Below are 27,384 nucleotides of genomic sequence, written 5' to 3'. Positions count from 1 at the left end.
ACCAATTGTGTGTAGAAGATTGGGCAGAATTTCCATGGCTCTCCAAAACAAGGTTTTTTTTCAAGGAGTTCAGATTTTTTAAATGTATTCATTCTGGGTATGTGGAGCACACTTGGGGGAAGAACAGTATTGTTAAGAGCAGGTTCCAAATTAAATATGTTGATTCTAATTGGCTTTATAGCTTTGCAACTCAGAACTATTAAGAAAACTGATTTGAGCCTGGCAGCGATGAAATGTCATCTTGTCCTTTTTTCTAAGAACTCAGAGTACTTAAAGCCATCATACTAATAAAAGGAAAAAAGTAATCATCATGCTAAAGAAAAGACAGTTCACCATGGCCTATGATGGCTTTCACCTCAATCACTATTAAACCTAATAATCCAAATTCCCCTACTGTATTTCATATTTCTGTTGTACAGTTTGTGCAAACAGCAAAACATATGAAGAAGTATACTTTACTTATAAACCACAAGTTGTTATCTTTGACCCAAACCAAAAAGTTGGGTATACAGTTAGTAAATAATTAAATTTGCTTCTGTGCATGAACTTAGATTTCACATTTCATAAACAGCTGAAAAAGTTATTAGAATTCAATTTTAATTTAAAATTACTTTCCTTAAAAATCTAGAGTTATCAGTGAAGAAATAGTAGCGTTCAGCTTCCATCGGGTGTTATGATTAATACTATCAATATTGTATCTTGATATAGAAATGCATATAGAGCAGGTTTACATGTAATGCTGAAGCAAACAATTAATTAGCGTAAATATGAGGATTACTAGAGAGGGAACTGTAGATCCTGCGCTCCTCCCCCAGCAATCACGCTGCTAAGCCATTGTTTGACTTAGTGTGCTGTTTGAACCCAGGCTTGTGGTTTGTCTTCTCCAAACAAAACATGAGCTGTTACCTAAGAACATATCATGGCTACAGCTCAAGGTTTGCCTGGAGTAAGACAAGCCATGAGCCTGGATTTGAACAACACGATAAGTCAAGTGTGAATGTGTGTTCATGCCAAGCTTGTCTTAGCATTACATACGAACCAGCTCCCTGTATCAATATGTGGATTCTCATTTGTTAGATTTTTAATAGCCAGAGTAGCATGAGAAGGGGTATCTGAAATTTGCTGCCATTATGGCTATTTCCATAGGAAGCACCTGACAAAATTTGGAAACTAGATTCTGTCTGCCTGATATGCTTTCATTATTTACACACCAGGGAATCCCATGCAGGTTTCCATATACAGAAAGCTGAGCAGTAAATCTGGCTTTATTAACCATGAACATCTAAACACCACAATATATTCCATTTCTGAAGCAGCTGTTCTAAGTGGGCAGTAATCTTACACTGGACAATCTCTGGCTGATTGTGTAAATGTGGTATTAATTACATGGACCTACTGCACAGTTTGGACAGATAAGCTTTGAAGCACATTTCACTTTTATCCTCAGGTGCCTGAGATTTGTATCCTATTTCCTTGAAAAAGGTCACATTTTGAGAAATAATAGTTTATGGTGTAATTCTAACCATGACCACTCAAAATTAAGTCCTACCACATTCAACGGGGCTTACTCCTAGGTAAGTACAGTTAGGATTGCACCTTTAGTGGTTTTATTAAAAAATGCATTTGTTTGTATAGGAGCAAAACATTATAATAGGTATAAATGAACACCCTTCTAAATGTATAGCAGGTTTTCGATTTACTTTTCTGGCATAATTTTAAAATAACTAAGGTACTCTTCATTTGAAAAGCATTCCAGAAAAAGAATACTAGAGTGCTTTCCATATGAACCCAGATTTTCTCGCATCAAACCTTTTCCTCCAGAAGCTGTTATTACAAACAGAACTTCAATAAGCTGACTACCAATTGCCAACATAAAGTTTTGGAGCACTTGTGCTTTTTATCTGAAGCAGGTCTACGTATATGAAAACCTGGCATTGCAAATAAAGACATTATTAGTGCTGTTCACACATGTGTTGAATTAGTAGATGGTGGTGTGTCAATATGATTTTCTTTACCTTCATTCAGAGGTGATTTGCTACCAATCTGGCATTTGAACACTTGCTTATAGGCCTTCCTAAAATTCTCAGAGAGGAATGCATATACAATAGGATTCACAGAAGAATTGCTATAAGCCAGGCAATGCGCTGCCACTCTGAAGATAAACGAGGCTTGAGTCAGTGGGAAATCTCCAAATTCAGCCCAGAGATGTACAACATGATGGGGCAGCCAGGATATCCCAAAAACCACTACGACCACCAGGACTGTTTGTGCTGTCTGAGACAGAAAAGTTAAAGTGTGAATTATTTCTTAACAACTGAACAAGCAGACTTACAATATAGGCTTGAAAAGCAATGAAAAGGGGGAGATGTACAGTAAACGTTTACAGATGTTATTCAAGTTTCCAAAAAGTAGCTTACGGGAATTAAACAAATGAGACTCGGGCCATACAAGAACTTAGATTTTCCTTCAAAAACAATATTTTTACTTCTGCATATCTTGAGATATCTCCAAGACAGCTAATACCAAGCTGTGTCTGAGAGGTGCCATTTTGCCTAAACATCATAAACAGGGGGACATCTGCGATCAGAAAAAAGTGCAATGTGCATTACTAATGTTCAATATCTCAGACACTTCATTTCATTCCCTCTCCCACCCCGATTTTCCATCTCCCCCCACCCCACCCCCTGACCTCATATTAAGGTTTTTTCTGCACTTCTGAATATCTTGGGTTTCACCCATGCTTGCTGATTCTTGTCTTTTGCATATTGATGGTGTTGTTTGGTCTACATAAGGACATGCACTTGGAGAACTGAGATCACTGCTGTTATATATTGTGATAGTAAGATAACAATATGCCCAAAATACAGCTGTTGTGTGACACAGCAACCAGTTGATTTTCCATGGCACATGAAATAAATGACTTATTTGGGACAAAATTCAGGCTGTCTGTCTTGATATAAATGGTAAGAAAAAAAACTTAATCAAAATCTGAAATACTACATTTGTCATACATATTTTCAATGAGAGGTGGGGAGGAAGGTTTATATCACTTTATGTTAACAGTAAAAAACCAAATCCTTCTGTCCTTGAATCTAACTAAAATAAATTATAGCTCCTGTCATATAGAATTATCTAACAAGTTAAGTATGCTTCATTTGCCCTTGTTTGCTAAAAAATATGAAGCTCATTATGTTATGCTCAAGTAACCTCAGACGTAACTGTTGGAAGGATTTGACCCTCTACCTCTTAAATCTGTCATATTTATAACAGATGGTTCCTTTGGCTAGAGTCATTTTACATAATGGCCTGAAAATCCCTTGCTACATCTTATTCCATTATATCTCAGAAGCCTTTGTGACATTATTGGTATAATGTACAGCCAAGGAGACATACAAGAGAGCTCTTCTTTATTTATTTATGTCTTAGGGATTCTCCTTAGAAAATCAAAGTACATGAAATATAATAATGGCCAAAAAAATTGAAACGCATTTCTAACGTCTTATTTATGTTGTATGTGCAACATAAATACGTGGTGTTCCTCCCCCCCTTATATATTTGAAAATCCAATTAAAAAATTAAACATACTTATCTCACTTCAAAGTGACTCAAGCTGCTAAGCTATGTCATTTACTCATGAGTAGATGGTGTGCCTGTGAGTAGACTGTCTGCCTACTACTCAACATAACTTATTAGGATGCTTAAGGTAAAGGTAAAGGGACCCCTGCCCATTAGGTCCAGTTGTGACCAACTCTGGGGTTGCGGCGCTCATCTCACTTTACTGGCCGAGGGAGCCGGCGTACAGCTTCCGGGTCATGTGGCCAGCATGACTAAGCTGCTTCTGGCGAACCAGAGCAGTGCACGGAAACGCCGTTTACCTTCCTGCCGGAGCAGTACCTATTTATCTACTTGCACTTTGACGTGCTTTCGAACTGCTAGGTTGGCAGGAGCAGGGACCGAGCAATGGGAGCTCACCCTGTTGCGGGGATTCGAACTGCCAACCTTCTGATCGGCAAGTCCTAGGCTCTGTGGTTTAACCCACAGCTATTTGGCTCCCTGAAGAGCAGTGCAGCCTTCTGTTTCAAGTGGCTGCAATCATATACACTCCAGGAACAAGTCCCATTGAAGCGTATTACTTCCTTCTAAGTAGACCTGCATAGGCTTGTACTCTTAAGCATCTATCTGCAAAAGTTTGCACTCTTAAGCATCGATCTGCAAAAGCATCTACCTGACCTGATAGCTGCAGAAGCAGATCTACTTATGAGCAAAACCCTCTTCAGTTATTTATCCCTCATGCAATTAGAAGTATGCGAAGGGAAAGCTGAGATTAGCCTATTGGCCCCACCTCCTCCACTGTATCCTCCTTCTGTACTTGTACAGACCTCCCATGCAATGTAGAGCCATGCACAACACAAATAGAGAAGACTGCCTAATGCAGCTATTTAGCCATCCAGCTAACAGAGTGGACTGGTAGCAGAACTAGCATTCTCATTCTCGCTCTTTTCCCTCTCATGCATTTATTTGTGTGGAGGATTTAAATGTGTAAGTATTGCTAGTGTGGCTTTCCAGTTCTGCCATCATTATGTTTCCGGCCCCTTAATTATTTTGGCTTTGTTCTTTGTGCATGCATAGTGTAAATGTACAAAAAACAGCAGAAGGCAAGTGAGGGACGAATGAGGGACCATGGTCAATTAGGTCAAGGCTGCTACAGTCAGACTGCCTCTTCCTCATTGCATAGGAAGTCTTTCCCGAGATAAGGCAAAGAATACAAGGAGGCCATTTCCACCTGCACAGGAAATATTGTTTTATTGTATGATTGCTCATTGGCCTTGATTCGTTAGAACAGATAAAATCACTGGTATATCTGCAGTAAATAAATAAAAATGGGGAGGGGGTATGTTAAAAAATGATTTCTTTTTCGTAGTCCTAAATATTTATCAGATTATTTTAGTAAGATCTGCTGGTTCCTGAAATGTGCTGATATCTGTCACAAAATACTGAATTATCACATTTTCTTTCTAAATTTACTAATATAGTTTGGTAAATGTCATATTGGAAATGAATATGCACTCAACAACATGCCCTCTCAACCCTTGTTTTTAATAAGGAAAGCTATTTATTTACCTTCTTTTTGGATGCTTCTGACTTCTTTGATATGTTCCGCAGTTTTTTATGCAGGTGATTGAGAACCTGAAAAGATGATGATGATGATTAAATCAAATTTATATACCACCCTTCATCTGCAGAACTCAGGATAGGTACAACATAAAAATGCAATATAAAAAGACAAATACATAATAAAAACAAAAATAACCCAATAACACCCCCCCTCACCAACACACTGAATGTCTAGTTTGTTTAGAGCTACAAAATAAAACAAAGCAACTAGTTTAAGACAGTTTTGCAGTAAAAGTTTTTGGAACTCATTGTAGTGGAGCTTATTCATTCCTACTCTGCACAAGGTCCAGATTGGAAAATTCCACTCAAATAACTCTAACACTCGCCTACCTGGGAATAAACCCCATTCAATTCAGATACCTATTAGATGCAAAACTCAGCATGCATCCTATTCACGTCTACTTAGAAAGGATGCATGCTGAGTTTTGCATCTAATAAGTACCTGGTGAAAAATATTTACTACATTCACAGGTTCAAATGTTACATTGATAGGTTTTTACAATCAAAGTTTTTAAACTTTTCAAATACCAGCTTTCAAATACCAACATAAACAATCACATCCTCAGGGGCAGTTATGAACACATTTGTTCTTCACAGCTTCCAAATATTTGGGGGGAAAGCTACAAAAGCTCAAGTGTATCCAGGTGGGTGAGGCAGAACCGCCAAATTAATGCAACAGTAAGAGATGAGCTCTCTGTTTCTTTTTATAAGTATTCCTAATCAGGGGATTATAATGGATTACAATATGGTCCAAAGGGAAAAAAGGGAAGAGTGGAAATGAGCTAAAGCAAATGTGCTACAATATCCAACACATTAAAAAAAAAAAATCCCAACAATTAAGTTAAACTGAAAAAGTGTAATTTAAGTAAGAATGCAGCATCCCTTCCTTAGATTACTGTTTTCCATTGATATTTTTATGCATCTAAATCTATTCCTTTTAGGTGGATTCTTTGTGTAGTGAGTTGCATCCTGATATATAATTTATACATGGGCAGGGCAGGGAAGGGGACAGCTGTGTACCTTCAACTCAAACGACAATGAAATACAGGAAGTGCAGTCTGTGATATTCCATCAAAAGCTGAAATGTATAAAAGAGCTTTATACAGGATGCTTGTGTGAGTTTTACATAGACACACCAGATTATACTTGCGTCTCATTGCCTCTTGGCCTCACATTTTGCATCTCTTCTATTATTATTAATCATCACCATCATCATTACTGCTTAATGCCCAGGCAGCTTTTCTACACTAATATACAGGGTGAGTCCTTTAAAAGAGGCCCTGTGGATACAGAGTACACATATTCCACGGGGCCTCTTTTAAAAGACTCACTTGTATATATACATATAGATGTCATCATGAGAATAGCTATTCAAGCATCTGATAAAGTGGACTCTAGCCCACAAAAGGTCATGCCACACAAGAAATATGTCAAGAGAGAAATTTGAATTCCTTGCATTTGGTAGCTGGAGGGGATTAAGACAGAGGGAAAGTGCCTCTCTGTCACTACACTTACATCCACACTCCATGGTCATAGTAATAATAATAATAATAATAATAATAATAATAATAATAATAATAATAATAATAATTTATTATTTATACCCCGCCCATCTGGCTGGGCCTCCCCAGCCACTCTGGGCGGCTTCCATAAAAACCAAAAATACAGTAAAATATCACACGTTAAAAACTTCCCTGAACAGGGCTGCCTTAAGATGTCTTCTGAATGTCAGGTAGTTGTTTATCGCTTTGACATCTGCTGGAAGGGCGTTCCACAGGGCGGGCGCCACTACCAAGAAGGCCCTCTGCCTGGTTCCCTGTAGCTTTGCTTCTCACAATGAGGGAACCGCCAGAAGGCCCTCGGCGCTGGACCTCAGCGTCCGGGCAGAATGATGGCCACTGGCAGTTTTTTTCAGCTACATCTCCCATAGGTTATTCCCTCCCATGGAAACCATTGGGAGGGATTTCAAAAATGTACAGTGGTATCTCGGGTTAAGAACTTAATTTGTTGTGGAGGTCCGTTCTTAACCTGAAACCTGAGGTACCTCTTTAGCTAATGGGGGCTCCCGCTGCCGCTGCGCCGCCACCATACGATTTCTGTTCTCATCCTGAAACAAAGTTCTTAACCCAAGGTACTATTTCTGGGTTAGTGGAGTCTGTAACCTGAAGCGTCTGTAACCTGAGGTACCACTGTATAAAGAACTGCCAGAGAAGGAGGAGGGCTTCCATCTTCTGTATTAACCAGCACATGCTGGGATAATGGATCATCCATCACTTTGCTACTAGCTCTCCCTACAGTTAGGATTGCTGTACGTATCTGCCCATCTTTAAGGTGCCACCAGATTCTCTTGTTTTTGCTACGATATACTTTGCATGGCTAACCATTTAGTAATACAGTACATCTGTTTTAGTCACAATGTGTATTTGACCAGACTATTGGCATAGTAGTACATTTAATACATTATCAACTCTCTGCAATACAGTATTTTATTTCATAAAATAAATTAGGCTTTCCTAAGCCACCCATGAATTCCAGTTTAAAATACATACAGCTTATCATTGGTTCATTAATTTTATTTTTATTCCCCCCCTTACTGCCCTTCTACTAGATGTAGAGGTGAAAAACATATATTAGAATAAAGATATTCTAGATCTAAACCTTTATTTCTTTTACATCTAGTACCATGTGGATACTTGGGTTCTCGACAATTTTGCCTATAAATTGCCTATACATGGTTTCTACAACAAGATTTCAGAAACAATATTCCTGGAAATTCACGTAAGCAATATAAACTGCAATAGTTATATTGCTAAATTAAATTACAGTTCTTTGCAAAAAGCTTTCCTACAAGATAAGGCTGGAAAAATCTCTTACATTAGAGCATGAGAGCATCACAGACCAAAAGAGATTTAAACTACAGATATATTTGGTTGTATTTGGCGTAGCATATTTTAACAATGCAATATGAAAGAACATGTTTTACTTTATCGCCCAAATGTTTGAAGTAGTTTATCACCAAACATATGATCAATCCCTTCCGCATGTAAAGGGTAGGGAACAAATAGCTAGTTCCAGGGTATGGTCTGAATGCAGACGAGGCTATCATCTTGCTGAAGCTAAGTAGATATGTGTCTGGTCAGTGTCTGTATAGGATACCTCTTAGGAACCACATTAATGCCACATTTATAGAAGAAAGGTGGGTATAAATGTAAGAAAATGTCCAGTGAGGGAAGATGGACGGAGAGAAATGTGATAAACCAGTCTAGATTATTTTATTTTGCTGATGGTATTATAAACATCTATGTAAAAGTGTAATTTGGTATTAAACAGGGTGGATAAAAATCAATGATTTAAAAAAATAAAAAAACAGTTGTTTCTTATTTAAATCAGATTTTTAAAAATTTAAATTGGATTTTTAAAATAAAATGCTTCTGGAGGAAAAATCTTTCTAAAGATAGTTTTCTATTTAAGTTACATTATAGTCCAAAGGGTATTCATCAGAAAATAAGGATTTGTTTTAAATTTTTCATGTGTGCTAAAACTAAGTCTAAGTTTTTTTGTTTCTTTTTAATTGTTTAACCACACCAGTTAACAATGTTATTGTTTTAGTTAGATAAATTGTTTAAATTGTTATTAAGGAAAAGATTATTTTTCTCCTTCCAATAAAGTACAGCAGAAAAGTTGTCCAAATATAAACAATTAACTTATTAAACCTCACAATAATTTCATGATTATCTGTCTATGTATTTCTAAAAGTATAACCAAATCAGTAATTTTTGATAGAACTGTAAAAACTACTCTGAAAATGTATTATTCCAAAAATGAAACCATCTGGTTGAAAATATTAAGATTATACGAGCAAGAATGAGTCTTTCTGTAAAAATAAATAAATGATTTGAATCAAGTCTTGCTGACTAGTGATTTAAATCAAATCCACCCTGGTATTAAATAGGTGGAAGACAGTAAACCAATACTGAATAGGCAATTTATCAATACTTATCTATGGCACTGTGTTGAAAATCTCCCAAGGACCAATCCTAATTCCCTCATAAATATGCGAACGTGATCCGTACGGGATGCACGTTCACAACCCGCAGCGTTCGCAACCTGCGTCTGCGCACGTGCGGGTTGCGATTCGGCACTTCTGCGCATGCGCGACCGCCAAAACCCGGAAGTAACCCATTCTGGTACTTCTGGGTTTCGGCAGTCCGCAACCCAAAAAAAACACAACCTGAAGCGGCTGTAACCCGAGGTATGACTGTATATCACTAGGTATAAGATGGTGCCTTACAGAACCCCACAGCATAACTGCCAGTGGGAACAGTAACTCAGTGCTGCTCTCTTGAACTGGCCTTGCAGACAGGACAGGAGCAATGCAATAAAACACCCCAGAGTCTTTCACATATACAGTACAGCACGGTCACTTATTCACCCATCAATCCATTCCCTCGCAAACTCCTCTCGCCTTCTCTCATAGCCACTCAGCCCCCATCTCTCACTTGGGGTTATACACTCTTAACTCATGGTTCACAGTCACCTCCTACCACAAACAAAAATTGGGAGGCCCCTGCTGTCACCCTGAACATCACTCGCCTATACCTGCAGTGACAACAGCCTAACCCATTTAATCTAACAACAGCCAAAGTAGGGGGGCAGCAGCCTCACTGACATGGCAATCCTGACACAAAGTGTGGTACCCATTGGTGACTCCCCCTTCAGGATCACTCTTGTTGAGGACCATCACATCACAATGGTCAGCTTTGACTCAATGGAGTGGATATCAGCAGAAGTGTCTGGAGTTCAGTGCTGCCCTCCTCCTTCCAGCAGCTTGCTATAACAGGAGTGAGCGAGTATTGCTAATGCCCTCTCATCCTGCTCTTGTTCTCCTCACCAAGGCAATCAGTGAGTCCAGTGTCAATCAGTGGAAATACATTAATAGCTCATAAGAGGTTGAAGCATGATTTAAGCCCCGAGTACGGCCAATATTGATTGCTGCAAGGCAGCTATTATGGTTTCATCCACTTGTTTCATGTAATACCTCTTCATTAGCACTTAGTATATGGGAAGTGTTGCTTTAAATTAATATATCAATAATTTTCATTGGGGTTAATGATAAAATCATGGGTGTTCTTAACTGTTCAGTAGAGATAATTATATGAATGCATTGCTCTTACTTACCTGTTACATAAAACAGATCAATTCAATTTTTTTAAATACTTTCCTGCTATTATAGTCCTGCTATTGTGTGATGCATGGTTTGCAGGTTACAATCCCCTCCACCCAATGTTAGAAACTCAGAAATATAAGCTCGGCACCAATTGGCTCCTTAAACCAGAGTTATAGTTGGCAAAACAGAATGCCTAGTTGCCATTTGGGGGGCTCAAAAGTCCTATTTTTTCCCCAAAACAATTTTTTGGTTCCTGAAATCCATTTTGATTGTGCAAATAAAATATAATGGATAGAATTCTACAGGAGCTGTTGCTAGTGTGTGAAAACAGTCAAGATCCAAGGATCTCCAGGAATGCACCTCCAGATGGTGGAGATATCAAGCAGCATCCTGGTGCCCAGGCAGTTCACTTGGTTGCAAGTGGCCAATAACCAGGTGGAAAATGCACCTGGCAAATTTCAAAGGATGCCTCCACCTCATGAAAAGCCACTCCAGAGGCTCAGGAAAGGTTATAAATCAATGTTTAGTGAATCCACAGTGGTCAGGCACTATGTACAAAATGACTTCTTCAGAGACAAGAAAAAACAGATGTTAATTTATAATATTTTCTTCGTTTTTCAGCCTTGAAAAGCCAAGTGAATGAACTGAGCTGAAATTGCCTCATTAATCTTTCAGTATTAATCACAGTGCAATCATTCTTGTAATTGAAGCAAAACCTGTGAAAATCCATGTCAAAGATTCTCAAAAATTATGCTTTACTTTAGCTTCTGAGGACAATTCTGAATCATCCAAGGGTAATTTCAGGCAGGTACTTGTTGTGAAAAATGTTGTTCCTCATGTTTTTCGCAGCATCCACACAACTCTGTTGGCATCAAAATGGCAATTCACATTTCCACCTCCAATTTAATCTGCATTTACCTCATTGTATTTTTTTTCTTTTAAAAAAAAATCCATCAACTCATTTGTGATATTTGAATGACACTCTTAAAGTCATTCATCCACAGTATACAGATAAATAGCAAAAGACACTTTTAGTAGCATATGTGAAAATCGTATTCATAAGTGTTCTTAAATAATACTATTTATTCAGACAAATGAACAGCCTGAGGAGAAACTTGCTACCGAAATGCTGCTTCTCTTTCCAGTAGAAGGCAGATTTATTAAACAGCTATTGTTTTTTATAGGAGCTGAAGGAGCGTAGTACTTCAGGGACATATCCCAGACATTATCTGGATTAAGATGCATGAAAAATGCAATAAACTTTAATGTCTAAAGTTTAACAACAGCAGAAAAGTTCACAAAGCTTTTCTCCCAAGAGGCCTTAATGAACTGCTTGAAAAAAATATTTTAGATGGCTATAGTCTGAAAATAGCTAATCACATATCTGTTACAGAACAGGTGATAGAGGAGGTAATTTATTTGTCAGAAAGCTCCCACTCTAATGAGCACAGCATCCTCCACCCAAACTTTTTAGAAACAAATGAGTGTGGCAGAGACCCAAATCAGTCAAATTTATTGATGCCATTAACCTTATGGGAAGAATCCCATTGGGCTGGATGTATCAGTGGTGTTACGACCAAAAAAGGTAACAAAAATTAATCTAGTAAACATTGGCCTGTTTAAGAACATTGTGCAATTTTATTTTGCTATGGAGATTATAGATTTGATTATTTGATTTTAAAATATTCCATATAACCGGAGGCATTGTATTTACAGGGAGAATGTAGTTGATATGCCCCAGCATTTATTGAATCACTCCATCTATAAAGAGGTGGGGCAAAAACATGAGGGGTTTTTTTGGGGGGGAGTTTCTCATTGGGTGAATTAATTCCTGCTTACTTGGCAGTGATCCAATACTGAGAGGGAGAGGAAAAGGAGGAGCAAGGTGGCAGGGACATTGATGTGGTGTGGGCACAATGGCAGGAACACTGGCCCACACTGACTCTTCTGCTGCCTGGCCCCTCTCCCTTGGTATCCGGCAGCAACTTCCACATCTGGAAGGCAGATAAACAGCACAGCTGCATCAAGGCAGGAGGTTAGCACAGGAGTAATAAGCCATCACCCTTAGCTACTAACCAGTCCATTGAAGTCACCAGCAGGCATTGAAGTCAGCGACCAGAAGAGTGGAGAAGTTTTGGTGACTTCAATTTGAAACATTAAAAGTATATAAACTCAGTCAGGTCCCTGCTTAGTCAGAGATCCCAGTGCCAGCTGTAGATTGAAGGAGTGGGAGGGTGTGCTGCTGCCCTGCAGCAACTCACAGGGCCCTGAGATATCTGGTATTTTCTATGGTTTGCTTTCTATTTTTGTCTAGCAAACAATCCCTGTTTAAGTACAATGTTCCTGTTTTGTTTATTGCCACTGGCATCCAAAAAGAACCCTTTGCCCCTTGAGAAGGCAACAGGCTAGAAGTGATTTTATTTAGTGTGTGTTTTCATTTGTACCCTAGTAACTCCTGAGGCTGTAATTACGCAGCTGTGATATAAGCAATTATACATACAGCCAACTTTGGGATATCTTGTGCCAACAATGAAACTAAGACTAGGAATAACAACCACTACACTCAGGTATTGTAACTCATTATGGTTTAGTAATTCTGTGGGCTGTACCAAGGTTGTATGACAATAATGTAGCAGCTGCTCTGTTGAACTTTTGTGAGACATTTCTACTTGGACAAGAATTTGATTGACAAGATGAGAGCAGAGGGTTGCTTTAATGATAAGTTTCAATAGGGAGGAAGCCCATTGTGATGCATGTCTTCTATTACTGTGCTACTTTTAAGGTTTGTACTCATCTGAGTGAGCAGTTGGGGGAGGGGAGATTTAAGAATGGTGACAGCCACTTCGGGAGTTTGCTGGGCAAAAGTGTCAGCAGGCAGTTGGTGGCAATCAGGGGTAGAGGTAGTTGATTCCTGCATTTATTTTAGCACTGGGAGAGGACTGCTGAGGCAAGAGAGAATCTCAGTTTCCACAAGCACACAGTTGCTTCATGGATAGCTGGACCAGTGGTGACTATTTAGTGAGCAACCATTCACTTGCATGCTACTGACTGAAGTAGCCCCTTCCTGAGAGCCAGTGTGGTGTAGTGGTTAAGAGCGGTAGTCTTGTAATCTGGGGAACCGGGTTCGCGTCTCCGCTCCTCCACATGCAGCTGCTGGGTGACCTTGGGCCAGTCACACTTCTTTGAAGTCTCTCAGCCCCACTCACCTCACAGAGTGTTTGTTGTGGGGGAGGAAGGGAAAGGAGAATGTTAGCCACTTTGAGACTCCTTAAAGGGAGTGAAAGGTGGGATATCAAATCCAAACTCCTCTTCTTCTTCTTCTTCCTTCACTCCATCCCCCCACAACTTAAAGGTACAGGCAAGAATGCCACTCTTTCACCAATTCCTGAAGCAGCCACCAGTGATTTCACCTACAACTGCTTCACCAAACACTGTTTAAATAAGCACATGATTAAACTCTCCCTCTCTTGACATTGCAGCATATAAGGTGCGGCCAAGATCAGAAGAGCCGTTAGCCCCATTAAGGCATTTTTGATATATTTAGCTATTATTACTCATTATTACATTTCTAATAATGTGGTATAGATGGTTCTACCTTCCCTATTTCATCCTTACACCATCCTGTGACAGGCCCTAGGTCACACAGGGAATTTCATGGCCATGTGGTCTCGCAGGTGCAATACTCAAACTTCCTCACCATTCATCAGCAATAGCATACAAGGTTGGGGAAGGGGGCCACATTAGCTTTCTGGCAAGTGAGTCACTGTTGCTTATCAATAGTGGGGTTGGTACAGTGAAAGTGCACCAGCAGAGCCAATCTGCTACTTCTGCAGGTGCATTTACACCAAGCCAATCTCCCTACTGCCTCACCCCCTACCAGAGCAGTAAGACACAGTGAATGACCCACCAGGAAACTAGAATAGCAGCTCTGTCCAAACTTGAGAGTCACTTCTGTCTGCGGAAGAACATACAGAAGGAGGCAGCAGGCTACTGGCTCCACTCGCAATCAGCTCCCTGGACGTCCACACAGATGTCAGCATAGAAAAATTATCCATATGAGCTACAATGCACAGATGTCCAGGAGGCATGCTATCCAGAACAAGATCAGCAATGCACTCTCATTGCCCCTTTCTATGTGCAGGCATTGTATGTGGGAAAATGCCTGAATGTGGCTAATGTCACATTTTTACTCTGACAATGTTTTTAATCATTTCAACTCTGCCACTTTTGTTACTGAATATGGAGACATTTCCCTTACAAAAACTATTTATTTATAACAAAATATTTATATGCTACTATATAATAAAACATCAAGGCATTTTAATATCTACATATAATAAAAGCACATTAAAAATTAAAATAAGAGATAATCAGCCAACCATTATGGAAAGATGCATTCTTATCTGCCTGCATAAGCCTGGCAAAATAGTAAAGGTTTCAGCAGGCTTTTAAAAAGACAGAAAGCATCTGCTGAATCTCTATTGGAAGTACATTCCACAAGATGGAACTGATGAAAGAAAGCTCTTTTTTGTGTTGATGTCAAATGAGCCTTACCAGCTTGGATAACAACCAATGATACTACAGCAGATGATCTCAGTGACTGAGATTATGCATTGCCATCAGCAGTGTGGCCACTGAGCTCTGCGGCAGCTGGAGCTTCCAAATCAGGTTCAAGGGCAGCCCCACATAGAGCACATTACAGTAATCCAGCCTCAAGGTTACCAAAGCATGGTTATCCCTTTCCAAGAACAGCTATAGCTAATGAACCAGGTAGAGCTGATAAGAACTCCATGGCCGCAGAGGGACACTCAGACATCTAATGGTGGTATATGGGAATATTCCCAAGCTATGGACTTGCTCCTTCAGAGACAGTGTGACCCCATCAAGAACAAATCATTTCCTGTATCCTGGACACAGAAACCACCACGCAAACAGACTGTCTTTTGAGGATTCAAGCAGTTTATTGGCCCTCATCCAGTTCACCACTGCACTCTGATACCAACCCAGAGTTTTCACATTCTCTCCTGATGTTACGGAGAAGTAGAGCAGCATTTCATCATGACACCTTGCTCTAAAACTCCCAATGAGTGCTGCCAACAGCTTCATATAGATCACATAATAAATTAACTAGTAGGCATTCTGAAAAGTGATGGTTTGCATTCCTGTTATCTGTTTTCTGCTTAATAAAACTAGTAAATCAGTGCATGCATATAGTATGCAAGGATTCTGATGTACTGGAAATATTGGAAGTACTGGGATTCTGGGCCAAATACAAAGTCTTTCTAACTAAAAACTGGTTTCAAAATTTGTTACCATTTACAACAGTGAAACTATGGCTAATGGTAACAATTAACTATAAATGTTGTGTGATGAATGGATTGCCATTTTGTATTAAGACAACTTAGAACCATAGAATTGTATATCTGGAAGAGACCATGAGGACCATCTAAATCCAGTCCCCTGCAATGCAGGAATCTTTCACCCAACATGAGGATTGAACCCAGGACCTTGAGATTAAGAGTCTCGTTCTCAACCCACTAAATATCCAAGCCTCCAGATTATAAATTCAAGCAAAAACACTGTGTTGTCAGAATGAAGAGAGTGTGGAGTTTCAAATCAATTGTAATTTGATGTCTTAGTCCCGTCTAGTTCTAGCATTTCTATTGATTCTTTTTATCTCAATCAGATAGTCAAGATGAACCCTTCATCTCAAAAGCAAAACTTCCACTGATCAAAAGACATTACACTTTAATTCACAGATTGCCTTATGGATAGGAACTGTGCAACTACCACCTGGAAAGTGCCTTTGTGCAGGAACAGATTTTAGGAAACCCCTATCTTCTTTCCCTCAGAAAGTCATTCACACTGAGATACCCAAATTTTTTAAGCAAAAGACTGCAATATGAAGCAGCATTCATTTACACAGCCTGTTGCTGCTTGCAAAGTTATCTGGATCAGGGCCTCTCTATTTTTGACACAGGGTAAGAACTGTAATTTGCCCTGTCTTTGAAGCAGCTGCAATTTAGTTCATATGGAAGCCATATAACGAGGTTGTTTGGCTCTGCCTTGAGTAAGTCAATACAATGTGGCTGAGTACTATGTGTTTGAAATGGGAAGTTACACTTATTGTAACCTCTGAAATATATCTCTAGTTACTAGTCTAAAGTTTATAATATCATAAAGAGATCAACCCCCCCACCCCACCCCTTACCATCTGGAATTTAGCTTGTGCAACCATTCCACACACACACTTTTCAACTTTGACTTACCCAAACTACACCATATATAACTTAATTAAGCCTCTATGCACATGAACTACTGCCTCATGGTCAATAAAGTCCTTGCAAATGCAACCTTTAACCTTTTAGTGTATGTTACACATTGTGCAATTATATCTGTAGCCAACACAGATTATGCACAGTAATGTCACACTAAACATTCATTGCACACTAAACATTCATTTTAGTCCAAGCTTTTTTTACACTGTGCAGTCTGCTGTGTAAGTCATTGTTCTCCAAGGCTGCTTTCCCTATATACTTTGGGAATGGCTGCCTCTCACACACATCTATGGCATGACTTGTGCTAATTCACCTGCACTCACCTTCGCATAGCAAAAGGAGATGAGCAGCAGTGGTAGCAGGTACCCAAAGACAAAAGTGCAGATCACGTAGACTTTCTTGTGATGAAGATTGGGCCATACTTCCCAGCAGAAAGTCTGGTTGATGATTTCATGGTGAACGATACGCTGGTGGTGAGCCACAGGCGAGGCCATGGCAATCGAGAGCAGCCAAATGACCCCGACGCCGAGCAGCGCATTGCGGGACACTCGCAGGGACGAGGAGCGCCGGGAATGCACAATGGCCACATAGCGGTCCACAGACATTGCCGAGAGCGTGAAAATGCTGACCAGCATGGAGACGGTGAAGAAGTAGTGGATGAACTTGCAGATGAAGGTGCCCAGCACCCAGCTGGGCGACATGTACACTGTGGACTGGAAAGGGATGCAGAAGAGCAAATAGGCCAAGTCGGCAATGCTCAGGTTGAGGACAAAGATGTTGGTGGTGCTGCGGGGCTTGCCCGGCTTGCTCCTGGCCAGCACGGTGATGACCAAGGAGTTGCCCACCACACCCAGGAGGAAGATGAGGCCAAAGACTATCAAGGTGATGAAGTTCTCGATGCCAATTTCGAAGAGGAAACTGGCCCTCCCCTCCTCCAGGGGGCGCTCGGGAGCCGACCTGGAGGCATTCGAGTCCAGCCAGGTGTGGTTCATGTGGTAGAGGGAGGTGGGGGCGGGCGACTGGGGGTCCATGCTCGGGGCAGTCTAGGAAAGCAAAACTCCACAAAGCAACAGGCAAGCGAAGCAGCCCCGTCTCTTCCCTCCCACAGAAAACCTTTTCTCTTCAGAAAGGGGCTTTTCTATCTTCCTCTCCTCCACCTCGCAAGGACTAAGCCCAGCCCCTTCTTGTTCCCGGGAACAAGGGGGGAAGAGGGCAGGGGAGACAGCCTTGCGTGGAAATGGCACGAGTCCCCGGGACGGTTCCCCTCATGCGCTGGCGAGCGTGTCCCTCTCCTGCCCGCTCAGCAGCGGCAAACTTAAAAGGCGGGAAGCGGCGCTTGCCCTCTCTGGCGGTCCGCTCGCCAGCCCATGCGGTCAGCTAGAGCTCCCTTTCCGAGAGAGACCGTCTGAGAGGGGACTCTTCTCTCGCCTCCTCCTCGTCGTCTTCTTCTTCTTCTTCGCAGGAGCGGACCTCTGGACTGCGCCCCCCGTTCCCGCCTTTCATCCCGCAGGGCTTCGCTCGGCTCGGAGGCAGCCGCTGCCTGACTGCGCGCGGACTGCTCGGCTGGCGCTTTTTCTCCCGCTTCCCCCGCGCCCCCCTCAAGCTCCTCCTCCGGCTCCTCCCTCAGGCTGCCTGAGGCGCCGCTCGCGACTTCGCTGGCCGCGAGACACGGGTAGCCTTTTCTCCCCGGCTCCTGCCCCTGGCGCGCGACGGGGACGGAAATCCAGCCGAAGCAACAGCTTCTCCGCTTCCTCGGGATTTCCGGGCTTGAGCAGCCCGCTGTTGTGGGGATGTGCGGGGCGGGAAGGGGAAATGCGGAGGGGAAACCCGGCCGGTCCGAAGGCGCGCGCAGTGCCTCCTGCTCCTCGCTTTGCCTCCCGTGGTAGCAGAAAGGGCGCCTCTATTTAGCCAGCCAGAGGAGGCAAAAGCCGCCACAGAATCCCACCCAGAACTCCGTCTGGGTTTTATTCCTTGCGTTTGTATTCTGCTCTTCCTCTAAGCTGCTCAGGGAGCATACATTATTTACTATTATTATTATTCGTAAGGGCTACAGCAATGTAAAAATAAAATAAAATACAGTATTAGAAATTAGGCATAGTCAGAGCAGACTAACTTGGAATCAGCGGGTTTAAGTCTGTTGTGCTCATTGCATCTTCTCTTGGGTGTGACTCACTTCTGACATCGCCCCAGTGTGAATGGGAAATCCGCATTGGATTTCTCCCCCTCTGAAGCTTCTGCAGCATCCTTATTTGTATGAGAAGAGGCCCCAAGGGGCCTTGCAATGTCACATATGACTACTGCGGGGGGGGGGAGGAAAACCATCTGTCAAAATTGCCCATGGAGTGTTCGACAGGTGTCATTCATCGATCTCTACAGTTCCCAGTTTTTGACGAACTTTTTCACACTGAAAAGGATCCTGTGACTTTTAGAAACAAAATGGGCAAAACATTTCTCCTAAGGCTATTTGCATACCTGGGACAGCTTCATCTGATTCATGTCTCCTGTTGGCTGCGGAGGAACAGACCTGTTAAAAACGTTTCTTACTCTAGAAATCCCACTAAGCATTTCCACTCCATTTTCCCTTCTCTGTGGCATGACAGTATCTTAAATCACTACCTTCATGGCATCGAATATGCTTTACATTTTTGTTTTTATCTTCTTTAAAGGTTTGGCTTAATACTGAACGCAAGAGCTGTAGTGTAGCTATTGAGGGTTGCATCCAGTACCTCTCCTTTTTCATTCTTTGTAGGCAGTGCACAGATTCATCAATTTTGTGATTCTGTGAAAGATTCTCAGTGGTGATGAATTAATTTAAGGCTTATGTATCAACTCATATTTCCCCTGGGGATCTAAAAGTGTTCCAGTTTTAAAAATGCCAACCACAATTCTCTTTTTTCAGTCATCAGCAGGCAAGCACCCTATCTGTTAGCTCTGGTCTATTGCTTTGGAGACCAGACAAGACTAAAATGGAGTTGTGGCACACTCTCAGACTCAGTAAGTCGTGAATGAGCCAGGGGCAAAACTAGGCTTTATTACACCCAGGTCAAAGACCCAGTTTGGCACCCACACCCACACACATTTGTGTACACACATACACAGGCTGGGACCCTCATTGGGTCAAAAAAAACCTGGGACAAAAAACCCAGCTCTGTTCCCCCTCCCCCCATGTAGCAACGGCTCTAGAATAAGCTACTAGTTTTTCACAACTTAAAGGTTTAAAGGGGCTCCTGGTCAATTGGTCTGCAAAGTGAATGTAAAGCCTGCCCTGACTTTGGATAACAATTGCCTCTCCTGATGAGGAGTTCCTAGTGGTGCAGCAATAAAACTGCTTGCACATGTGCAAAGCTAAGCAGGGACTGGTATGGTTTCAAATTGAATGGGATGGAGGACTGTGTGTTGAGATTCCTGCATTGCTGGGGTTTGGACTAAGTGACCCTCAGGGTCCCTTACAATTCTATGATTCTGTGAAAGATTCTCAGTGGTGATGAATTAATTTAAGGCTTATGTATGAAATGGATTACAGTATCCAAGCACTGCTATGGGTGTTGCTGTTCACTAGCAGCCCCTGCTGGCTACATTTTTCACTGTTGCCATCTTTTCTCATTTAGGTTCCTAAACTTACTGTTCTTAAAGAAGTTTGTTATTCAAGATGCTTCACTAGACCACACCAAACCAGCAACAAAGTCCAAAGCTCAACACACACAATTGTGCCTGCCTCTCATTTCTCTCTTTAAAATGCATCCCTGAATCCCACTGAGCATAGCTTTCAACAGGTAGCTATATGCCTGCCCTGTGAAACGCCCTCCCATCACATGTCAAGGAAATAAACAACTATCTCACTTTTAGAAGACATCTGAAGGCAGCCCTGCTTAGGAAAGTTTTAAATATTGGATGTTTTACCTTGTTTTTAATATTCTGTTGGGAGCTGCCCAGAGTGGCTGGGGAAACCCAGCCAGATGGGTGGGGTATACATATTTGATTGATTGATTGATTGATTGATTGATTGAATAATGCTGAAGAACTCAAAAGCTTGCTACTTTGTGACATTTTAGTTGGTCCGAATAAAGAGATGTCCTAGTATGGACTGAACAGAGCGGGGCTTACTTCTGCATATAATATATATTTGATTGCACCACACATCTCTGTTATCCTAGAAGTTCTTGGATGTGTTTTTAAAGGTACATGAACATGAATGATCAGTACAAAACAGGGACAGGGAGGAACAAAGAGCTGGTGCTTATGGCACAGCAAGGACAATGGTGTATTCTCCTAGAGTGCTGGTTGCCAAACGAACCAGCCTTTCTCCTAAGCAGGAGAGGCAAGTTGCATTAACATGGATTGCTAATTGCTAAATTGCCACTTGTTTCTGCGAATTCCTAAATCTGTTTATTAGGAACAACCAAAATGTCGCAAAATAGTGGGCAAGTTTTTTCAATCTGTTGCAACTCTTCATGAGGCTGGATGTTAAGTAAAGTGGGAAGGGAGAGCCTGCTCAGTATCAGAGCCATAATGTCTGCCTTGGCATAGCCTTTAAAGGGATACAGGTATGGGGCTAGCCAGGAAGAGTGCTGACACTTCAGAATTTACCATTACACCAACCTGAAAAGCTATTCACATTTTCAACATTCTTTCCCACATAATAGCTGTTCATCTATGCAAACAGCAAAACACTATATAGCTGCCTTTACAATACATTTTACAAGAAAATGTTGTTGTTGTTTAGTCGTTTAGTCGTGTCCGACTCTTCGTGACCCCATGGACCAGAGCACGCCAGGCACTCCTGTCTTCCACTGCCTCCCGCAGCTTGGTCAAACTCATGCTGGTAGCTTCAAGAACACTGTCCAACCATCTCATCCTCTGTCATCCCCTTCTCCTTGTGCCCTCAATCTTTCCCAACATCAGGGTCTTTTCCAGGGAGTCTTCTCTTCTCATGAGGTGGCCAAAGTATAGAAGCTTCAGGATCTGTCCTTCCAGTGAGCACTTGCGGCTGAAATGAGTCTCATTTCAAGAATCTTGACATGATGGAATATGAACAACATTATATGCTGCTGTGAGGCTTTTTGTAAGGAAGATGCATAAACTGATAAAAGGATTTATTCAAACATTGAAAACATACAATATATGTATAATAAGAGGGAGATGTAAAATCTTTCAAGCCAACCCCCCCCCCCAATATTAGAATTGAAAATTCTGGTATGCTTTGGGTACATTGCATGTGCAGGACAGAACATTGAGAAGCCATTGCTCTTCAGTAAGAAGAATCTTCCTTGAATTTAAGATGATGATCAGTAAATATATGCCTCCTTGTGACTGTCCTAACATCAGTGCATTTTTGAAGTGAAATAAAGCAATATCCTGCCCTCATGCAATGGATAAGTATGGTGGATTCAATAATGAAATTGGCATATGATTGTATGGTTTAAAAAAATAAAACAAAAATAACATATAAGGATATAGGCACTCAAGCACTGAAAACAGGAATGCAAAGACTTCAAATACATGAAAAACAAAAGCTTCACAAAGTTGGAAGGAGGGTTGCAGATGGACACTGGCAGATGCACAATAACAAATACACTTCATTTCTGTCACTCATCATCCATCACACATTACAGAAAATAGTCAATAAGTGACTTTGACCCTCCAGAGACACATTTCGCACAGCTATCACTGTAGTAAAGCACTACTTGGAGAAATAATTGCATTTTTCTAGATATGAAATACAGTAAACCCAGCATCGTGAAAATGCACTAAAACCCAAACAGAAGTACCACATTGAGGGAAGATGTTTGGATTGTGTGCCTTTGATTGTTAACAACTCTGCATTTCATTGTGCTAAACATGGAATACATGGGGAGGATATAAGAAATGTTTACATCAAATTTAAATTATGTATAGAAAATGGCAAAGTGAATTCAGACTGCCAGGTATTATTCATGGGGTGTATGATTTTTATTGCGTAGAAGTGATTTCTGGATAGTAATTGCCATTTAGCATGGGAGCAATCTTATGCTTAAGAAGCTGGCATAAAACAAGTCAGTGTAAATTAAGCTGGTATAGTTACACCAGATCCAGCAGGGCTGCTGTTCCTGCTTTACCTAAGCCCAGCAGAGGGGAAACAAGCATTTTAAATAGTGTTCCTTGTCAGCTTGCCAGGTCACATGACCAAGCAGGTTGCCAGGTCACATGACCAAGCAGGTCAGGCTTAGGATCCAGTCTCTTGGGGCAGAGCAAGTATCACTAGTGTATATTTGGCTCAGCCAGGGTTGGGGATTTAACAGAAGCTGACTTTGGCTGAGCCAGGCACCAGTCAGCTGAGCCAGACAGCAGCCTAAACTGGTAGTTCTGTGGGGTCTTATCATAGGACTGTCCCCTTAGTGTCTAATTTTATCCATTTTTTTTCTCCTGCCTATTATAGATTTCCATCTGACTAATCTTTGCATTCTTCACTTTCACATCACTTTCACACCTAATCTTTTGGTCAGTCTCAAACCTGTCCATATTCTGCCTGCTGTTTCCCTCATCATTAAGATCTTTGCCGCTGAACCTTCAGGAAAGTTTACATTATTTATTAGGGCAGAAAGGCATATGTCCGCTGCAATGCACATTTGTTTAGAAACTGTATTTTACTGGTTTCAACTTCGGCAGATAAAGAACACAAATTTCCCCCAAGTGATGCAAGGAATGGATTCTCAAACTATAACACACCAATATTGCTTGTAGCTGCCCTGTTTTAAAAGCATGGATTTGAATACTTCATGATCAATAATTTAAGGACATCCTTCTCAGTGTTCTCTGCATTCTAACACAGAAGAGACTCATGAACCTGAAAGTTATTTCATTTGAGATTTTCAGCACAATCTACGCATGTTTAGGGGGCACTGTGGTCAAAGGGGTTAACTCTGCAGTAAAAAGTTTGAGGACAGCAACTTTTATTCTTTTATGGCCTCAAGGTTTCAAAACATTCCCTCTCACAATCATAGAACTGGAAGGTATAACCTGAGGATCATCTAGTCCAACCCTCTGCAATGCAGGAATGTATATGAAGCTGTCCCATATGGGATCGAACCTGCAACCTTAGCGTTATCAGCACCATGCTTTAACCAACTGAACTATCCAGGCTACATACAATCTAAAGCATTACTATTCTAATTTGCCTAGTATTTGTGGAGCTGGTCATTTTGTGATTCTTCTGTATTGTCAGAATGTATATTAGGTTTTATTGTTGTATGCCACCTTGCTATTTTACATGAGTGAGCTGTATATCAATATTTATATTAAATAAATAAAACTGGAGGCCCAAAATAGTTATCATTACTTACATTCCCAATTATCTTTAACATAAAGGTAAAGGGACCCCTGACCATTACGTCCTGTCGTGACCAACTCTGGGGTTGCGGCGCTCATCTCGCTTTATTGGCTGAGGGAGCCGGCGTTCAGCTTCCGGGTCATGTGGCCAGCATGACTAAGCCGCTTCTGGTGAACCAGAGCAGTGCACAGAAACGCTGTTTACCTTCCCGCCGGAGTGGTACCTATTTATCTACTTGCACTTTGACGTGCTTTCGAACTGCTAGGTTGGCAGGAGCTGGGACTGAACAACAGGAGCTCACCCCGTCGTAGGGCTTTGAACTGCCGACCTTCTGATCGGCAAGCCCTAGGCTCTCTGTGTTAACCCACAGCGCCACCCGCGTCCCCCCAGTTATCTTTACTTAGATTTTTAAAAATTCTGAATTAAATGACTAGGGTCTCAATGTAAATGATATGGTGTGGCAGTGATGGAAAACTAAAACAAAAAAGCATATTCTGAGCAAGGGTTTGGCAGGGTTTAGTCTCAGAGTAGTCATTCTAAAAGGGTGACCCTGAACACAGCCTTTCTGACAACACTTATACAACCATAAGTTTTAAGTCTTGCAGTGTTATTCATCAGGCAGAATGGGAAGCTAGTTTGATCTCAGCTATATGAAGGACAAGAGAACCAATTAAAATAGGTTTAGCCATGCATAAATATTCTCCAAATAAGAGCAGAACTGCAGGCCAAAGCCACAATCTTACACATGTTAAGCATGCTGAAACCCACGGTCATTGACATATTTTACATAAACCATGTGGATGCAATTAATGTCCTTAATTTTTTAACATTTAAATATCAACTTCTGGGGATGGTGGAGAGCATCTCAGAACTGGAACATGACATGCTGATAATTTTCCTACTGAAAATTAGTAGCCCCTGAAGCTACTAATTCTATATTTAAAACGCTTTCTTTAGTCCATCTGGACTCACCATAGCTGCTATTATAATTGCAAAAAGTTCATTAATGTCATTCATGTGATTAATAGAATGTGTAGTTTGGATCTATAACATTATTAAACCTGTATTGGATTATGACCCCAGAGTTTCACTATCTGCCATGCATGCAAGAAGAAAAGCAGAAGGGATATTGTAGCCTTTTGCTATGGGATATTTCTAGGGAATAACTGCCTTTTTCAGTTCCTACCTGACAGAATGTTTTTGCCACTCAGAAGCTTGAAGGCACTCCTGCATTAACAGATGTTGGACCTTTAAGGAATGCTACCAAATGATATTTTGTGTCTGATACATTCATCTAGTAACTGAGGCTCGGAAGTTTTAGATAGGTTGAGAAGCCATAAACACAGGCAAACATTATATTCACATGTCGCCCGGACACAACAAGATGAAAATCTAACTTTCTTTCAGTGTAGCAGTGTTTGTTTCACATAAAATACTTACTTGCCTACCAGCCCCTCTCCTTCAGTTTTCACCAACATTCTTGACCATGTTAAGAGACTTATTTGTCATATCAGACAGTAACTCCACTTTTCCCCATTGGGTTCTTATTACAGCCCTTGGAATATTGCTAATTACAAAGAAGGGTTTGGCTTCAAAATCGAGGGCCAAAATTATCAAGATGTTGTTTATGCAATCAGCAATTGTGTAGATGGTTTGTTTTAAGTGAGCTTTTTCTCCCTTTTTTGCCCAATGCAAAAAGGTGCAGGTTCTGTCTTGACTAAGACAAGAAAGAGGGGAGGTTATAACTCTTTACCCTTCACACCAGGAGCTGAATCCAGATCAGGACTTCCACAACTACAATTTGCCTTTAAGGACCCATTCACACAGTTGCTAATAGCAGTTGCTTACATCTAGTTCAACTATGGGAATGAAGAATCAAGGAAAAAATATTGATTGTTAAAACACTGCCCGTTCTAGAGCCGCTGGGGTGGGGGTCACTGTATCGATGGATATATCAATACAGTGCCTCAACATGTATCCTGATGATGGATCAATGTGTGTAGTGAACCTGGTCTCACCATTGCTGGTTTGGGGTTTCTTTCACATGAGCTCTATAAATCAGTTCTGCCAGTTGTGGAACAGGTTTCCTGTGGGCATCCATCTGCAAAGAAGAAGGAAAATCATTCAATATCAACAACGTAGCTTTCTATGAGACCTTATCTCCCCTGCCACCACCCACCCACCCACTCACCCACCCACACCCCCCAAAATATGCAGGCAATGTATTAAAAGTTATGGGATACAGAATATACCCCTTCTAACATCACCTTTCATAAGCAGAAACATGTGTAATATCTGAGTGGCAGTAATATTTGTTCACTTTAAATCCATTTAAATGGCAACACAATAATGTATGATAATCTGACTCAAAGCTTTGATTCTTTTGTCCCTAGTGCTGAGCTGTGAGAAATAAAGCCAGAATCACATAAAATAAAATAAAATTGAACCAAATACACCATATTAGCTAACATGCACATCCAAGATAAATGGCTCATGGAATAAAAATCCATTTTCTTGTTATGTATATTTTAAAATCCAATAAAGATTTTTTTTAAAGTCCATTTTCTGTCAAAACAAACTTGAAACTGGATTTTTCTTGTAGCTGGGGTAGAACGATGAAATCAACTCATTTCTCTAGATAATATATTATCACATTTGAATTGCTTCTACTTCTACTGAGAAGCACATTTTGTGCAAGTCGTATTTCATTTTTGCTTATCAGCATACCTGAGCATCATATTTCACCATATAGTGGGATACATGCAAGAACACTGAGGGTAGGTGGGTTGCTTTTTCTTCAAACACAGAAGACCACAGCCCTTTTTTTTTTTATAACCATGGAATATATGTAAGAGTTGTGAAAGGGTCAGGATAGCCCCACTGTTTCAAGTACTGACCGTGACAGTCTTGGTCTTCTGACCTCTCTTTTCCCTGAGCAAGGTCAGCATGTATCTCCTGCCCAGCTTGCAAATCCATAGGTTATACAATAAGCTGCCAAACAAGAATAATAAGGGGAAAACTTGGGGCATTACTTGACACCAAGATAACCCACAGGAGGCGTTTAGCATCTCTTGCCTTCAGAAAGGTGTGACACGCACACACCGTTACCTGTGAAATGTGACTTGAGAGCTGGCAGAGACCAATAAAAAGGAAACTGAACTCAGTCCCTTGGTTCAGGGCCCCATCAGGTTTGATCTCTGCCGTAACTGATAGATGTCTATAAGGCACCAGTGACCATCGGAGAATGTAAAATTGACCAGACTCACTGCTTTTCTGGTAAGGAGGTGGAGAACGCTGTGCTGCTTTTTATTTAGTTTCTGGTAACCCAATAAACTAACACACTCCACAGTTAAAAAGAGCTTTTCATTATGTACACCTGCCTAGCCGTTAAATCCCATTCAACTTGATGGATCTTCTTTATTAATGCAACAACTTCTTGAAGTTTAGGGTGATATTTT

At 41.0% G+C, this 27,384-nt stretch overlaps 1 protein-coding gene across 1 annotated transcript; it reads right to left on the bottom strand.

Annotated features, from left to right (window-relative positions):
• Positions 1 to 1,247: 1,247 nt before the first annotated feature.
• Positions 1,248 to 18,127, bottom strand: GALR1 (galanin receptor 1). The gene is made up of 3 exons (XM_053396682.1): positions 16,944 to 18,127; positions 5,122 to 5,187; positions 1,248 to 2,274 (listed from the first exon to the last, which is right to left on the bottom strand). Exons 1-3 carry the CDS (start codon positions 17,649 to 17,651, stop codon positions 1,963 to 1,965), a joined length of 1,086 nt encoding a protein of 361 aa, XP_053252657.1. The 5' UTR covers positions 17,652 to 18,127; the 3' UTR covers positions 1,248 to 1,962.
• Positions 18,128 to 27,384: the final 9,257 nt, after the last annotated feature.

This window comes from Podarcis raffonei, chromosome 7 (genome assembly GCF_027172205.1).
Source record: "Podarcis raffonei isolate rPodRaf1 chromosome 7, rPodRaf1.pri, whole genome shotgun sequence".
Classification (NCBI taxonomy): domain Eukaryota; kingdom Metazoa; phylum Chordata; class Lepidosauria; order Squamata; family Lacertidae; genus Podarcis; species Podarcis raffonei.
This window is presented reverse-complemented; position numbering and strand designations above follow the sequence as displayed.

What these genes read in the sequence shown, in the direction of transcription:
- GALR1 (XM_053396682.1), bottom strand. Translation starts at nt 17,651, where the DNA reads ATGGACCCCCAGTCGCCCGCCCCCACCTCCCTCTACCACATGAACCAC. An exon ending in TCTCCTTTTGCTATGCGAAG is followed by an intron (nt 5,188 to 16,943) that starts GTGAGTGCAGGT and finishes TCATCTTTTCAG; the next exon opens with GTTCTCAATCACCTGCATAA. An exon ending in CAGAAGCATCCAAAAAGAAG is followed by an intron (nt 2,275 to 5,121) that starts GTAAATAAATAG and finishes TTTCTGTCTCAG; the next exon opens with ACAGCACAAACAGTCCTGGT.